The 17,093-nt window shown below is 25.2% G+C and overlaps 2 protein-coding genes across 7 annotated transcripts; one reads left to right on the forward strand and one right to left on the reverse strand.

Moving 5' to 3' along the window:
• Positions 1 to 751: 751 nt before the first annotated feature.
• Positions 752 to 7,029, reverse strand: LOC112601935 (myelin expression factor 2). Of its 4 annotated transcripts, none has more exons than XM_025349829.1 (11): positions 6,926 to 7,029; positions 6,512 to 6,669; positions 5,058 to 5,212; positions 4,738 to 4,995; positions 4,521 to 4,674; positions 4,288 to 4,437; positions 3,369 to 3,503; positions 3,179 to 3,310; positions 1,536 to 1,634; positions 1,233 to 1,430; positions 752 to 816 (listed from the first exon to the last, which is right to left on the reverse strand). In XM_025349829.1, exons 2-11 carry the CDS (start codon positions 6,648 to 6,650, stop codon positions 761 to 763), a joined length of 1,476 nt encoding a protein of 491 aa, XP_025205614.1. In that variant the 5' UTR covers positions 6,651 to 6,669; positions 6,926 to 7,029; the 3' UTR covers positions 752 to 760. The 4 variants fall into 4 exon arrangements, with proteins under 4 accessions (XP_025205614.1, XP_025205616.1, XP_025205615.1 ...); XM_025349831.1 differs by having other exon boundaries at positions 6,512 to 6,655; positions 6,926 to 7,020; XM_025349830.1 differs by lacking the exon at positions 6,926 to 7,029 and adding an exon at positions 6,817 to 6,919.
• A 2,478-nt stretch (positions 7,030 to 9,507) lies between these two features.
• On the forward strand, positions 9,508 to 12,755 carry LOC112601933 (ankyrin-1-like). Of its 3 annotated transcripts, XM_025349827.1 has the most exons (3): positions 9,603 to 9,639; positions 10,834 to 11,011; positions 11,252 to 12,755. In XM_025349827.1, exons 2-3 carry the CDS (start codon positions 10,840 to 10,842, stop codon positions 12,643 to 12,645), a joined length of 1,566 nt encoding a protein of 521 aa, XP_025205612.1. In that variant the 5' UTR covers positions 9,603 to 9,639; positions 10,834 to 10,839; the 3' UTR covers positions 12,646 to 12,755. The 3 variants fall into 3 exon arrangements, with proteins under 3 accessions (XP_025205611.1, XP_025205612.1, XP_025205610.1); XM_025349826.1 differs by lacking the exon at positions 9,603 to 9,639 and adding an exon at positions 9,508 to 9,526 and having other exon boundaries at positions 10,834 to 12,755; XM_025349825.1 differs by having other exon boundaries at positions 10,834 to 12,755.
• Positions 12,756 to 17,093: the final 4,338 nt, after the last annotated feature.

Raw genomic sequence — 17,093 nt, forward strand, 5'->3', positions numbered from 1 at the left:
ATTATGAAGTTGATAAATTGCAAAACTTCCAATTATATGTTATCAAATAACATTTTATTTTACTAAACCAACACATAATATTATTTCAATATTATATTTTTAAGCAAATTTATTACATAGTTGCACTTAAAAATATTTTTAATTGATTTTGATATTAAATACACATTGCATTATTTTAATTTCAAGGATAGAATCATATACATCACATACCATCAAATGTATAAGATGAATAAAATATATGCAATATCAAAGTGAGACATGTAAATAAGGTGTAAAACACACAGGTTGAGGAAAACAAATTCAAAATATAAAAATAACAAACCAATTAAAATGTCATAAATCTGATCTTGTTATTTATTCTCACACACCACTAAGAATACAAACTATGAAAAAAAAAGACAATTTTACAAACTAATTCAATTTAATTCTGAATTCTTGAAATTGGAAAAAGAAGATATTGACTCACAGAATTGTAAAATCAAAAAATATAAAAATAGACCAAGAATAAAATGTCTTATAATCTCCAAGAAAGTTATTTTTTAAATAGTACTGATGTCTAAAACACAAACACACACAGTCATTAGCCTATTGGAAAAATATTTTAAGCCTACAATTTCAGTATCTGACAAAAAAAATACAATAATTATGTTACAATAAATATTGAATTAAATTAGCCTACATACATTAATTATTACACTAGTATGTTTTTTAAATATATGTATTAATTTTGAGTTATAATAATGGTTACTTACACTTGTAGTTAGAAATATACTACTTCAATAAGATGACCATCAAATCTTGATAAATTTTTTAAAGCTAAAAATTTTATAGTTAAGGAAATTGAATTGTTCATTATTCTTTAAACAGTAAACAGTTGTGTTATGCTACTAATGCTAAAATTGCATCATTAATTTTCATTAAATAATTGAACATATCTGTATTAAACACCTATTTATATTTTTCGCATTAAGTACAAATAAATTCACTGTATCAGAAGTGTATGTTTCATATTATGATAAAAATTATAAATGAATAATAACTGATTTCTAAGACTTTAACCCATAAATTATTAGTATAATCTATAAAATTAAAAAAATATTTGTCATTTAGTTATAGTAAAAAATACTGTAGAACTTTATATATCTAAAAATAAAAATACCAGCATATTTTCATATTTTATGCTTTTGCATTAATATTGTTTTAAAAACTTAAAATTCAAATAAAAAGGATACTTATTGCTCTTTCAGCATCCCACTCTGATGCAAATCGAATAATTCCAAATCCTTTACTTCCAACCTCAGAAAATTTAATGTCTCCACAGTCACGGAAGTAATCTTTTAAACTTTGCCATGTTGTATTTGATGGTAAATTTTTTACCATGATCGTATCAGATTTTTTTGGACCCATACCCATATGCATATCACCTCCACCTACAACGATATTCATACAATTAATTAATAATGGAATGTTCGGTTTTATTTAAGAATATTAATTAAATTAAGATTTGTATATGAATATAAAAAATAAAAAATTACCCAATCCGGATCTAAAGTCTGCAGCAAAAGCACCACCACCGCTACTTGAATTTCGTACACCAAGTGATAAAGAATCAAAATCACGACCACCAAGGGAGTCTAAAATAATAAATTAATTATAAATAATTAAACATCATAAATATAGAAAAAAAAGGGGGAGGTAAATTAGAGTTACTGCTATCACTTGTATAGTAGGTTTAAAGTAAACCTAGTCTTTAAAAAAGTTATGATGATGTACATTTTAAATTTGAATTCATTGATATTTGAGCAGACAATTAATCGGTTTACATTAACAACTATATTTTGATATACACACACACACACATATATATATATTGATATTATAGTAATTTATATTACTATAAATAATACATTAGATTAAATAATTTTTATCGAAAATATTGCATTTGAAAATTTCAATATATAATAATAAACATTATAAATTTCTAATACTCCTATTATGTTTATGAATAGAAATTCATTCTATGAATTTTATTCAAATTCTAATTTAAGAAAATTGTGTTTAATTTTAAAGATTTTTTTTGTATAGTATTAACCACTTTAATGACAATGTATTAAATTATCAATCCTTAAATATAAAAATTGAACTTAGTATAAATTTTTAACTATAAAGTAATTTAAAATTTTTTACAAAATAACAACATTAAATACTTAAAAAACAATTGTGCTAACATGTAAATCAATTTTTATATCATATTTTAAAGAAAAACTAAAATAAATAATATAAATTACAAATATTAAAAAAATTCACTGATTTTTGCAATTTAGTGAAATTTTGGTTAAGGGGTGTTTTTTAAATTACTTAGGTTAATTTACTTTTGACACATCAAAACATCAACTAAATTCAATTAGCTAATATAGACTATCCTAAAGGTTAAGAAATTAAAAAATATTTACTACCTCAAAGAGACAAAAAACGATAGATAGAATAAAACATTGTAATATCAATCAATACATTCATCACTCCATTCAAAATCTAAAATCATTGTAATTGTAATGTTACATTTTACTGTTACTAATGAAATCGAGGTCAATAACATATCAAGATCAACAAATTTGAATGACTGTTTCTACCAAAATAACACAAAAATAAATCTTAAAATTAATGTTTACTCCCTAATGATTAAATAAATTCCAGGCTGGTAAACACTTATAAATATCAATAAAATAAAATGTTAATACATTTTTAAAAAGTGACATTTATGGTAAACTACTAGACATTTTAAATTAACTTAAACTAATTTTGTACTTTTAAATATTTATAATATATTATACATATATATGTATATATCAGGGGTGGCGAACTTATGGCACGCGTATCAAAGGTGGCACATCGGTCAAATTTCAATGGCATGTGAGAAATTATAATTTAAAAGAATTATACTATTTATAACATGATGTTTATAAGAAATTCAAAGAAACAAATTATGTTTAAAAATTATAATATTCCTTGTAAAAAATATATTATTACTATATTAATTATGTAACTTTATTTTTAACCCTAGAAAATATAATTTTTTTAGGCACGTGAAAAATTGTCAAAACCTTGTTTGAAAAATTTGACACTTGACCCAAAAAAGAGGTTCGCCACATCTGGTATATATATGATAAAAATAAATTACTTTGATGTAGTGAAGAACTATTCATTGATCCAGCTCCACTGGTATTCATACCAGATCCAAAAGCAGCCCCTAGACTTGTTCCAATGCCCAAATCACTAGCACTTAAATTTCCCAGTCCGTTAACTCCACCAACTTCATAAAACCGAAATACATTTAAAATCTATAAATTAAAATTTCTTAAATTACTTACGAGAACGTCGATTTTGAGTCTCAATGCCTAATCTATCAGCACTCAATCCACTTAATACAGCTAAAGCTGATGTATTAACAGGTGTAGATAATGACTGAGATTGGTTAGGTGAAGTGTTATTTGATGGGAGATTTCCTATACAAATAAATAATAGAATTAGTTACAAAAATTTAGTTTGAAATTTATTAAAATTATACTTGAAACAGTTAAACTGAATGAATAATAAATTTTTTATCATACATTTAATATTAATTAATTAGTTAGATCTTAAGAATATGAAATTTCATTTTTCAAAAAAAAATTGATTTTCTAAATTGAAATTGTTTTATTTATTTCAGTGACGCGTTTTAAAATTTCAACAAGAAATATATCATATACATCAAAAGGAAAAATAACTGTACTTAAATCAGAATAAGATGACCAGGGGACAGATATAATTAAGTCGATTTTTGTGTGCAGCTGATATATGATTGTTCTATACACTATTTGCAACATTTAAGCATACTTAAAAAAGTTGTTATGATCACATCCATTGTGTGTAACTGGTCATTTTCTTATTCCAGTAACCCAGTACAGGTATGTATAAAATTTAAAAAAAAAATTAATTATAATCAAATGAATAAATTGTTTTTTATGTTACTAGATAAAAATAATCTAATCCTACAGTATATTTTAATAGATAAAATTGCGTTAATGTATATACTTCTATAATGAAATAATATTCACTTACATTTGGGTAAAGATCTAATATTTATATTTTGATTGACAACAATTCTTTTAATATAGTATAATATAATATTCATTATTTTACCACACACTACCATTGAATTATAAAATTTTAAGAAAAAGTTAATTTAACTTTTACAGATTCTTTAACTAAAAATAATTATTTCTTATATTTAGATTTATCAAAACATACTTTCAACATCATGCAATGGAGCTCCACCTGCACCTAAACCCATTCCTATTGATTTCAAGCCTTCAGGAAGTCTTGCTAATGGGTCTTTATCCGTACGATCAAGACGTATAGACATTGGGCGTTCAAATAAAAACTGATTGTTGAACATAGCTATTGGTAGTTGTTAAGAAATATTAAGACATAATTAGTTATTAAATATAGAAAGTTTAAATACAAAAACTATCAAAGGATACAAATAGCTTGAACTGCTTCTACTGGATGATTATATTCAACTACTCCATATCCTTTACTTTTTCCTTCTTTATCTGAAAATATTTCAACTTCTAATACACGTCCAGCAAGTTTAAATACCTCTTTTAATTTTTTTTCATCAACTTTGTAGTCAAGCTAAATAAAATTTAAAACATCAAATTAAACATCAAAAGTATTTTTAAGAATTTTTTAATTTACATTAGCAACAAAAATGCGATTGATGAGTGGCCCACGAATATTAAGTGATTCAAGAAATTGAGGTGAAAGTCCATATGTATTATCCCATTGGAAATCATCTGATACAGGCATTCTACTAGCGCTTCTGATACTGGTTGGGATATTACCACCAACACCACCACCGCCGACACCACCACCACCACCACCACTACCAACACCACCACTATTACGAGGTCCATTTGGTATTGGACGTCCACTCTTATCTCTTTCAATATCATCCTATAAAAAATTAAAACGTACAATTAATTTGATATTATAGTATAATTTATTATAATAAATACCTCCTTAACTACTAATTTTCTTCCATTTATATCAAAACGATGCATCTTGTCAATCGCTCTTTGAGCTGAATCTGCTCTGTCAAACTCAACCGTACCACAGCCTCTAGATTTGTCTTTTTCATCTGAATATACAACTACAAAAGACACGTCGCCAACTAAAACAAAAAAACCAATAAATCTTACTGTACATAATCAATTGAATTTGATTAACGATTTTATCTATATTAGGCCTTATTCTTGGCGCCAAAGAGTAATTTATCATATTTTAAGTGAATTTAAGAATAACAAATTTTGTTTCAGAGGCTTTTTTATAAATATCTTATAATTTTAAAATTTGTATGATGTTAACTGTAGTTATGCTACATTATAATTAGTAGAGGATTTAACATAGTAAACATGTGCAAATTTGATCTTGGATAGATAAGCTTTAAAATGAGCTCTTAATACTTTTTTTTTGCATAATATTGCATAATATACAATACAAAATTATTTTTTCAAATTCTAAAAAGAATATGTGCATCAACAAGGATAATAATTAATAACTATACCTCAAATATGTATTTACATATTGAGTTTATACACATTTATTTAATTATAATGTATACATCATTATTATTTTGAGTTTAAATAAAACAATTACAGAAAACTTAAAGGAATAAGTTTACAACTAAATGTAGAAAAATGTTTTTATCATTTATGCATAAATATTTCTTGTTTTCTCTTTCATTATGAATTCTTAAATATATATAAAAGAACAGGCATTTTTTTGTTCCAATTTTGTGATAACACTATTAAATATTTTTTCAATTTTTTTTACAAAGTTGTTTAAAATATATTCCCAAGTGTCATCACGTCGCTTGATTTTTAATTTTTTTTTTTTCTGAAGGAAGAGAGAAGGGGAATTTTATGTTAATCCTTATTTATATAAAACAAACTGGCCTTTTTTATTCCTGTTTTGTAACAACACTATTTAACATTTTTACAATTTTTTTCTCAAGATTGTACTAAATACTCCAATGAATAATCTATAATTCTCAATTTAATTTAAATTGTCATTACAGTCATTTTGAGAAAATACAAACTACAAACAAAGTCAGATATTTCCACTAGTATTTTATAAAAACAAAGTAATACGATAAAAATGTTGACTGTGAATTTTATAAATAGGTAAGCACCTAATTAATTTGTAATCCATTATAATATAATTTAATATAAAAATATAAAATATTTATGGTAATTTAACTGAAAATATATAAATAAAAACATAAATGATGCCCAAAAATAAATTATTTTATTTGACCATTTTTAATGTTTTGGAACTGGATCTTATTTCATAAATCCACCACAGCAGTCATAATCCCAAATTCAGGAAATTATTTATAATATTATGATTTAATTCTAAATTAAAATAATTAACTTAGTTTGTATTATTTTGTTATAATATTCATAACTACCTTCTTTTTTGAACAATTCTTTTAGCTCCTTCCATTTAAATTCATATGGTATGTTTGACACAAATACTTTTTTACATCCACTTTTCCGAGATCTAAGCGGACTGCGACTCCTGTCACGGTTTCTATCGCCCAATCTCATTTTTACTGAAATAATTTACCTAATTAAAATAAAAGCATTAATATTTATACCAATTTTTGATTCAACTGCACGCAATACTCTTATGCTAGATTAAAACATTGTATAAACTTAATCCAACACAAAAGTATAAATTACACAAAATCCGAAATATTTACAAATGACTAACCAATATACTGTGAAGTATTCAAAATTAACAAACACAATAAATGTATTAATTAGTTAAGTAAATGTATCCACCCAAATAGAGAAAACGCAAACTATAAGATAATACTTACAAAGTTAGTACATAAATTAAACGAAAACAAATATCAAATGAAAAACACTAAACTTGTACGAAACAGAGTGAACAGATAGTAAATAGTATTATAGTAATAACATAATGGTTAATGGTTATAAATGTTAAATGTTATTGTGTTAGTGTTCTACGGCAACACCGCAGTAATAAACTAAGCGTCACTTAAAATTTTAGGTAAGGTATAAAATGGTTATTACTACTACCATGGTATGTAAGAGCGGGAATAATTTAAAATTTTAAAATTAATTACATACCTTTAAATAACCTAAAATAATATGTATTAATAGTCACAAAAAAAGAAGTCCAGAAAAAAAATTAAATAAAACCTGAAGACAACTGGTTTATATATACAAATAATTGGAGTAAAAATTTGGAGTAGGAAAATTTCGTCCAAAAAAATAAATTAAGTTGGATTAAATGAAATATACGTAAATTTCAGCCTGAATGTTTTTGGAACATACGTACATTTTACTTATGGATATTCAGTTTATTTCACTCAACAAAACAATTAAAAATTTTCATAAATTTTTTGCAAAATGCTACTCATATGCTATATGCAAGACAAATGACTAACCATTATTTCTTATGAATCATTCTATTCACTTTTTAACCAGTTTTTATAAAAAATCGCCATCTATCAATATTTAGGAAACCATTTTAATTAATGAAGTATATATTAAACTTAGAAGCAACCACCAACCAAACGAGACACACAATAGTCGAATTTAAAACAGACAAAATAGAAACTAACAATTTAAACAATTTATAAGTGAATGTAAAAATGGAGATCCTGATAAGTATAGAGACTGTGACTTAATAACTGTTTTAACTCAAATATTTTGCCAATATTTGTATTTGCATTATTTTATTTTTTTAATTTTCAAATATGACTTTGTTAACAAAGCAATTAAAATAAACATAATTTATTTATTTATTCAATCATTAACTCATTTGAAACCCAGTAATATAGCCAAATTGGCATGTAAATACATTAAATATACAAACATATGCAGTAACAATAAAACATCATAACCCTGCTTTTGATAGTCAGAAAATAAATCATAGTACTCAGTTCTAACCGAACCGTTCGAACCACACACATAATTTCATTACAAGTAAAAATGTTTACCGCCTAACGAAGTGGGCACAGGTCAGCAGGTCAGCTAGTAATTACTAAAAAAATAATATTATAAAATATTCTATATTAATTTAATTTGTAAGTATTCTTAAATGTGTTCTTATTAACATATATGTGTAATCAATAAATATTTATTTTGACAATCATTACCAATTGGCAATTATCAATAACTTTATATTTTTTATAATAAGGTGTTATTAAAATATAAAAATTGAAATTTTTATGATGGAAAACTGAAATTTATATTTTTATACTGGCAATAAACGGAAAGGTCAATTTTTACGGAAAAGTGAAGCACTTGAAAGGAGTAAAGAACATTGCAGTTACTATAGAGATAAAATGTATCAAGGTCTTAAGGAGTCGACCAATGGGCAATGATGTTATTTTGAAGATAATTTCAGCGTTTATATCCCATAGTACCAGATTGAGGTGCTCGAGATCCGCAGACAATACGCTCGTGTTTTGGTCATCCTCGATGTCTTCCAGAAGCCAGAAATACTAATTTAAGGTACATTATGACCATAATGTAGATGCAAAAACTGAGATGCGGTATATGCATTGACACTATTTGTTGCTCATCCATCTCTTATTCTACTACTATAAATTCTTTGTTACAAAAATTACTTGTTAATATTACTATACATTAAATGTGTACAAACTAATATAGATTGTAATTATTTATTTTTAATAAAAATAAATATGTATTTAACAATATATAATATAATATATATATATGTATAATGTACTAAATACTAATCCATGTTTATTATACATATAACGTAGAAATTATTTTATATTTTCTTACCTATTTAGTGTTTGTATTTTTTAAGTAATTCGTGTACGGCATACGTGCATACGCATTCAAGTAATCGCTTACTAAGTACTGACTATACGTAATTCAGTAATTGTAATTTTCACTGATTCAATCTTTTTATCACTTGCTATTTCTGGGACAAGTTTATATATAACATCTATTCTTTAAATTTTAAACTAGTATTAAATATAAAGTCAATATTATGCCTCAGTTTTATTATTTTGTCATTAGTCATTATCATTATTTATTAAGTGTACGAATATTATCAGAATTTTCATTGGACGTGAATGAGTGAACCTTTATAGTTGTTTTTATCAAATTATAGGTCTTCAAATGGAATTCCCAAATTTTATAAAAAAAAATTGTTGTCTTATGGTATTTGTTTATTTTGTAGGTATTATTACATCATGGCAGCAGCTGCAAACTTTACAATTCTAGATAGTCCTACAGTAACAGTACTACATAGTGCAGTGAATAATGAATAGTCATGACTGCTCAGTAGTTGGCGAACCTTTTTTTCACATGGTTTTATATAATGAATAATGAATTAACAATCATGATTAAATTTATTATGAATTATGATTTATGAACAATAATAATAATATTAACCGTTAATTGTTAACTATAAGGTATTTAATATTTATTACATATTTTTATATCTCATAGTATTTAATTTAAAAACCTTTTATCGCAGAATTTCTGTTTTATTTTCATCAAAAATTAATCATATAACAACGTAAAAGTAAGTTTACCTATTTACTTAAGTATTTAACTAACGATTAACTTCCGTGTTAGAAACTCAATTCAAAGTTCAATCTTTTTTTTTTAGTATAATGTATTATATAATTATGCTTATTATAGCACCAATTTTAAAATATTTACAGAAAATTATCTAAATAAATAATGTTTATCTTGTAACTTTAGTTTCAATGTAATTTTTATTATAAAATATATCTGTAGGATTCGCCATCTTAAATGCAATTGAAATGAAGATTTGTCAAAAAATGTGTTTTAAAATTAATTAATCAGCATCTATAGACTATTTACTTTTTAAATTCTTGTTAAACTTTTATATTTATACTTGATAGTTACAGATTTATTTATTTTTTTTGTAGAATCTAAAAAGAAATTTTATTGGTGGTATATGCTATATGTTTAGTATAAATTTATATAAATTAATTGCTATGAATATAATATAGATATTAATTGTAAAATTTTAATTATTTCCAGTCAAAAAGTATGAGTAGGGAAGGATATAAAAAAAATTTATATATTTTTTGGTAGAGGGGGTGTTTAAAATTGTATATTTTTATGCTTATGTAAGAAAAAATTCATTGACAGAAATCACTTTTACTCCATAAAAACATACTTATTAATTAATCTAAAATTATTTTTGAGAGAATTTGAACCACTTAAAACTAACCCCCTTTTTTGTACACGTCTGGGTGTAGGCTAACATATTAGATATAGAAGTTGTGAATTTAACAAAACTTCCATGAGTAGGAAAATGTATTACTGTGGCACAAAATAAAATAATTTCATCCTCTTGTCTAAGTTATACCCAATAGTATTTTAAATTCTTTTTTTGTTATATTATAATATTTATCAAGTGTCAAGGGCCTCATTGTCTGTCATTATATCTTTTACATATTAAAAATGTACTTAATCAGTTAGGTATTTGTTTAATATTTCTATGAAAATCTAATAATATACAATTAAGTGTACTATATATTTTTTTTCAACACCTTTAAAAGAAGAATTACCTACACTTAATTATTTTGATTTAAATTAAAACCAAAAGAAAATTTTAATTCTACTTTTTTTTAGTAGATTTATTATATTATAACACATAAGTATATCATTATGAAACAAAATCATGTATAAACTTTTGTATAAGTTGTTTAACTATGTATTTTTAATACCAATTATATTTTAGGTAATTATGATGCCCGTATTCAAGTATGAATGTTTTGAAGATCCATTACCTAATTCCAACAGCAAGAAAAATAAGTTCAAAAACTTTAAACTTTCCCAAAATTGCTTTAACGAAAAAAGATTACCTGTATTTGATTCAATGTTTCAAATTAGTTACAACAAAAACATTTGCACTACAAGTACTGTAGAAAATTTTATGTCATTATATAATAAATTAAATAAATTACAAAAAGATTACACACCCTTGCACTTAGCTATCGAAATGGGTAATTTTCACTTGATTCAATTTTTATTAAGACTTCCTACCATCAATGTGAACTCTTTTACGGGTACTGGGTTTACAGGTCTACATTTAGCTATTAAGTCTGAAAATGTAACTGTTGTTAAATATTTATGTGAGAATTCTGATATTGATTTAGAAGCAACATCAAGTTGTGTTGGTACACCACTGATTTATGCAACATCAATTTCAACTCCAATAATTTTGAAAACATTAATTGATTATGGTGCTGATGTAAATAAGACTTTTACAGTAGATTGCTTGAATTCTTTAATGTTGGCCATACAAAATCATAAAAACGAACACAGTTGGATATTAGCTGAAAGTGGTATTTGCCCTTTACACACAAATGTAAAAAAATGGAATGCTTTACATTATGCTGCATTATTTAAAGCTCCAACTGATTTACTGCGAAAGCTGATAGAAATAGGTTGTGATCAAAATGGTATTACAAGAGAGGGTAACACACCTTTACATCATGCAGTTATTTCTGGAAGTATTGATTCTGTTCAAATATTTGTTGAAATGAAAGCAGATATTCATAAAACTGATGAAAATGGCCTAACTGCTTTACATTATGCTGCATATCAAGGGCATTGGGAAATTGTAAAAATATTATTAGCTGCTGGTTCTAGACCAAATAAGAAAACGAACATCAAAGTTACACCTTTACATTTTGCAGCTAAACATGATCGTTTTTTAGTGGTAGAAGAACTGTTAAAGTGCTATGTTGATGTTAATGCTGTTACTATGCAATGTAATACACCATTACATTATGCAGCTTGTAATGGAAATGAAAAAATGGTTGAAACTTTATTGAAACATGGAGCTGATCCAAATATTCCAAACAAAGACAATGATTTACCTATACATCTTGCTTGTTTACGTGGTGCTATAGATGCTGTAAAGTTATTATGCTTGTATAAATCAAATATGGATTGGCGAAATAAAAACAATATGTCACCATTACATAATGCTGTCTTAAGTACTAATGAAGAGTTGATAACATTTTTATTGAATAAATATAAATTTAGTATTGATGCCGATTTGTTTAACATGGCTCTACGCTTTGGAAATATACATATAATTAAAATGATGATTGATAGAAGTAATGAAACAATGTTAAAGAATGAAGTATTTTGGTTTAAAATAATTGGTTTTTGTAGATCTTTAGAAATAATTAAGTTATTTGTTAAACGAGCTCAACCACCTGTTTCAGTTATATCAAATCTAGTAGGATATGCTACACAATTAGGTCATTGTGACATTGCACGGTTCTTACTGGAATATGTTAGAACTTGGGATGATTTTATTGATGAAGAAGGAAATACAGTATTATACTATGCAATATTTAAAAATGATATAGAATTGGTTCGCTTACTGATAGAAAAAGGTTCAAATGTAAATCACATAAATGATGCTGGTATTACATTATTACAATCTGCGTCAAAAAATGGTAATACAGAAATTATGAAGTTGTTATTGAAGAATTGGACTACATGTTACACTTTAAATAACAAAACTAACTTATAAAATTTTACCATCTTCTTCACATATAACATATTGATTATTTGGACTCAAAAAAGTAATATTTTATTTTAAAATTATATTCCTTAAGTTATTTTATATTTTAACTATTTTTAGACTAGAAACTAACAATTTTATGAATAAGTAATTCATTTTAATGAGATATTTTTTAAATAACATTAAATAATACTATTTATTTGTAACTCAATTAATGTTTATTTGATGAAATTTTTGTGTTTATTATTTATTTAAATTTTTTTTTTTTACACTTGATTGTCTCATCATAGAGTATTATTTCAATATTAATTATTTTATATGAACATATTTTTAACATTCAAATAATTGAAATTGTAAAAGAATTATTTTTTAATTGAAAATGTATTATTAATTATAGTAACTTATTTAAGTATTAATTATTTGTATCACAGAACACTAGTACCTTATTTAAATGAAATGGTTAAACAATTTTGTTTTTAATTCACTAAAATGTTGACTTACTGATTTATTTAATTTTTTTATTTGTTTTGTATTTATATCTAAAAATTCTAATTTTTCCTCAGTATAAAATATTTCAGTTCAATTATACATTTTTATATAAAAAGGATTTTCATGTTAAGCTATTTTTTATTTACAGTTAAATGTTTTTTATGCTATGTGGCCTAAGAATAAAATAAGTATTCAAGAATCAAGAGTAAACAATATATTTGTATTTGTGTTAATTCATTTTTATGATTTATGTTTTTTTGGTTTATTTTATTTTCAAGTTGAAGAAATTGATTTTTGGTTACATAGTATAACACTATGCCTATAATTTGATTTTAAATCCATAAGCATTGGCACTTTATAAGTTTATAATATCTTTACAATAAACTTACATTTTAAATTATATACAGCTAAAGTATGAAAAAAATGTTTTAATTTTATATATGACACAAATAACCCAATTAATTTATAATCTGTACAAATGACTTAATTAAGAGAACTACTTCCATACTTCTCAATTTGCCTTAAATTATAATAACTTATTAATTATTATATTATCACAAATACAAAATATTTTTCTAAAACTATAATTGAATAACATGTTACTTGAGATTTAATGTTTTGCTATAATAAAATTTATTAATATCTATACAAATACATGTGACATTTAAACTTTTTTTTTTGTTATTACATTTTTAATATTTAGAAATAAAAATTAACAACTATTATACAACATTTTATTTTAATTGCTAAAACTTGAGCACTTAGCATTTAGCTAATCAATGACTTTGTGTGGTTTCAGAATTTTGGGGGTCAACTTAAGAAATTCAAATGAGAACCTACATTTTTTTTTTAATCACAATGTAATGAGTTTTTGTTGAAGTATTTTGATGTTTAAAAATTAAAATTTGAGCAAACAGTATATAAGTTACTAGTATGTTAAGTTTAGGTGAACGAAGTAGACCAACATTTTGTGGATATCCCCATACTACTTCACTCGTTCACTCCACTTTTGCAAAACTTATTAAACTGATATTGTAAAAAAACTATCAAAATGATAAATTAATTTAGATATTAATTGTAAATAAAAACTTTCGTTTTTAACATTTTTCTATATTATGAATATTAAATATTAATATGATAAAATGACCAATATAAATTTGGAACTGTTCTAAATATTTATATATATACCATTTATTATAAAATACAATAATAATATCTCATGATTACTCTATTAGAACATACAATAATTTATAAATTATAAGCATTAATTATTATTGTATTTATTGATAAAATGTATCGTGGTCAAAACAGTAGTTCAAGTATTAAACCGTATTTTTTCTTTATTAAAGAAATATTCTTTTGTACACAACAAATAAAGATATATTTCTTTGAAAATATTAAAAAAAACGGATACTCTCCTGCAGTCCTCCCCTTGTAAATACACTACTTTCCAGTTTAGTGTTTACATCATAGGCGTGACTACGGGGGCAGCAGGGGCAGCTTGTGCTGCCGCTGTAATATCTAAAAAGGTCGATGATTTGCACTTAATTTATGAAATGAAAAATATTATAATATTATTTCAATTAGATATTTTATATTGTTTTTCCTTTGCTAAAAATGCAATATTTGTATATAACTATAACATATTAACATATTATTCTAATATAAAAAGAATCGTAAACTGTAATCAGTTCATATTATATTGTTTAAATCAATGACCCAGTGGGCCGGATGGGACTGCTTGCGCATTACTTCTTTCGAGGAATTACAGGTTTGGAGCGTATAGATATAAAAATAAGACTAATCGTAATGTGTGTAAAAATAAAATTATTAGAATGCATTAATAGAGGTATATTGAAAATTCCTATGTATAATATTTTCGATAGAATTAACAAACACTACAGGACACAGATATAATATTTTATGTCCGCGACAAACACTGAAACCACGCATCGCACACACGTATAATATTAATTCATGCTCATACATAATAATATTATTTAGTATTTCTGTTATTTATTTCGCTGAGTAGTATTAATGTAATTTAAATTTTAAAGTTATAAATTTATTGTAATCATTATACTCGTATAGCCGTATCATGGATGTTTTTAAAAATAATAAAAAACAATTGGGAGGAGCTGCTAAAGATTGAAATAAAAAAAAAAATTAAATTAATAGAGGCAGCTAAATTGGCTATTATAAAAAATAAATTAAGAAGCACTATGGGACAAGAGCGACTTAACGCATTGCTATTTTTATTCATTGAGCAAAAATTAGTATCTGACATATAGATGACATTATTGATGAATTTAAAACTTTTTCACAAAAAAGAAGACTTGCTCTTTAATAATAATATATATGTTATATGTATATATGCATATTGTATAAATATATTCCTTGTAAATTTTTAATGTCCTGCACTCCTGCGTTATATTAATAATATAATAAATGGCTTAGTTTTATAAAATAATTTTCTAATAATTATTATATATGTATAAATATGTACAATAATATTATATTATAATTATTATATTAATAACACTTATCCCAAATAATTTTATGATCAAGAGTCTAGACCATTTAATTATTATGATTGTTAAGGAAAATTTGAATATAAAAAAAAAAATTTGGGCCGTTTAGTTAATATGCTGCCTCTGTAAATGAAGTCTAGTCACGCCTATGGTTTACATAATATTATATTCTACAGTTAATATTGAAAAAGATTCGGTACTCTATTTATAATCATCGGTAGAATAGCTGTAACATGGTAAATATCCTAGACTGTCTCGTGGTTGACCGGGTTTCGATTCGCCGCTGAGAAGCCAACTTAATGCGAACTGTGATGACTTCGGTCGTTATCGTCATTCTCCAAAATTGGTGTTGTGTGAGAGATGAGAATAAAACACATACACCAAATGAAAAATTGATAGTATAATACATATTACATGTTAAATTTTATGAGATCGAATTATTGGCATTATAATTACACACTGTCGCTCCTCGCTCGCTCACAATGGTTATTGGTTGGTCGTCACGGCAATCGGAGGACGTCACGAAGGTTAGAACCTTAAAACATGGTTTTTGCCGCCGGTAGTACGTACACGTATAAGTATAGCCGGCTGGGTCCCGACTCCCGAGTCCCACCCCTCCCGTGAACGGATAATGTGAGAGAGTTAAACAAGTCTTGCTGTTGTTGACGTTTGTCCCAAAACGGTAGTTCACGGGGAATGGCAACGGTGGTTTGCTGTACTTACTACTTATATGGACAAATATAATATAGTCATAGTGTACTGCTTTGTACTTGCGATTGCTACCTACGGACCGTGCGTCTACGTCACTTTTAGTATGATTGGCGAAGAACTCAGTGTCCCAACTCCCAATATAGGTAGTAGCCATTAGGTACTTATTAACTACCAACCTATTATTTAGTTTCATATGAAGCTTAAAAAATAATACCAACAATGCGTAATAGACTTGGTCGTATTCTTTAATTTGCTAAATTAATATGTTTGCATGTATAAGCATAATAGGTAATATTAAGTAATACTTTCAAATATATAATTTTATGAAAATCACCCATCATTTTTGTGTTCATGACTTCCCTAGCCCCTTAGACATCAAAATCTTAGGTAATGCCATCATGGTGTTTAAATTATAATAGTTAAACGTTCAGTTCAAGTATGCCAGTCTAAAATCTAGACTTCATAAAATTGTCATTATTCATTATTCAAATATTTCAAATGATAACGAATAATGAAAATTGAAAATTAACATACACGAGACACATCCAAATTTTCGTTTTAACTATAAAAATATAAAATATTAAATAACGAACTGGGAACAGTGGGAACTACGAAGTATGAAAATCACAGTTACATCACACATCTCTTCCTTAACATAGAACAATATACATTATGCTCAATAAAAAGTAAATATTTATTACATATATGGATATACTGTTTGATGTA

Source organism: Melanaphis sacchari, unplaced genomic scaffold, assembly GCF_002803265.2.
Source record: "Melanaphis sacchari strain LSU unplaced genomic scaffold, SCAv2.0 Contig7_pilon_pilon, whole genome shotgun sequence".
Classification (NCBI taxonomy): domain Eukaryota; kingdom Metazoa; phylum Arthropoda; class Insecta; order Hemiptera; family Aphididae; genus Melanaphis; species Melanaphis sacchari.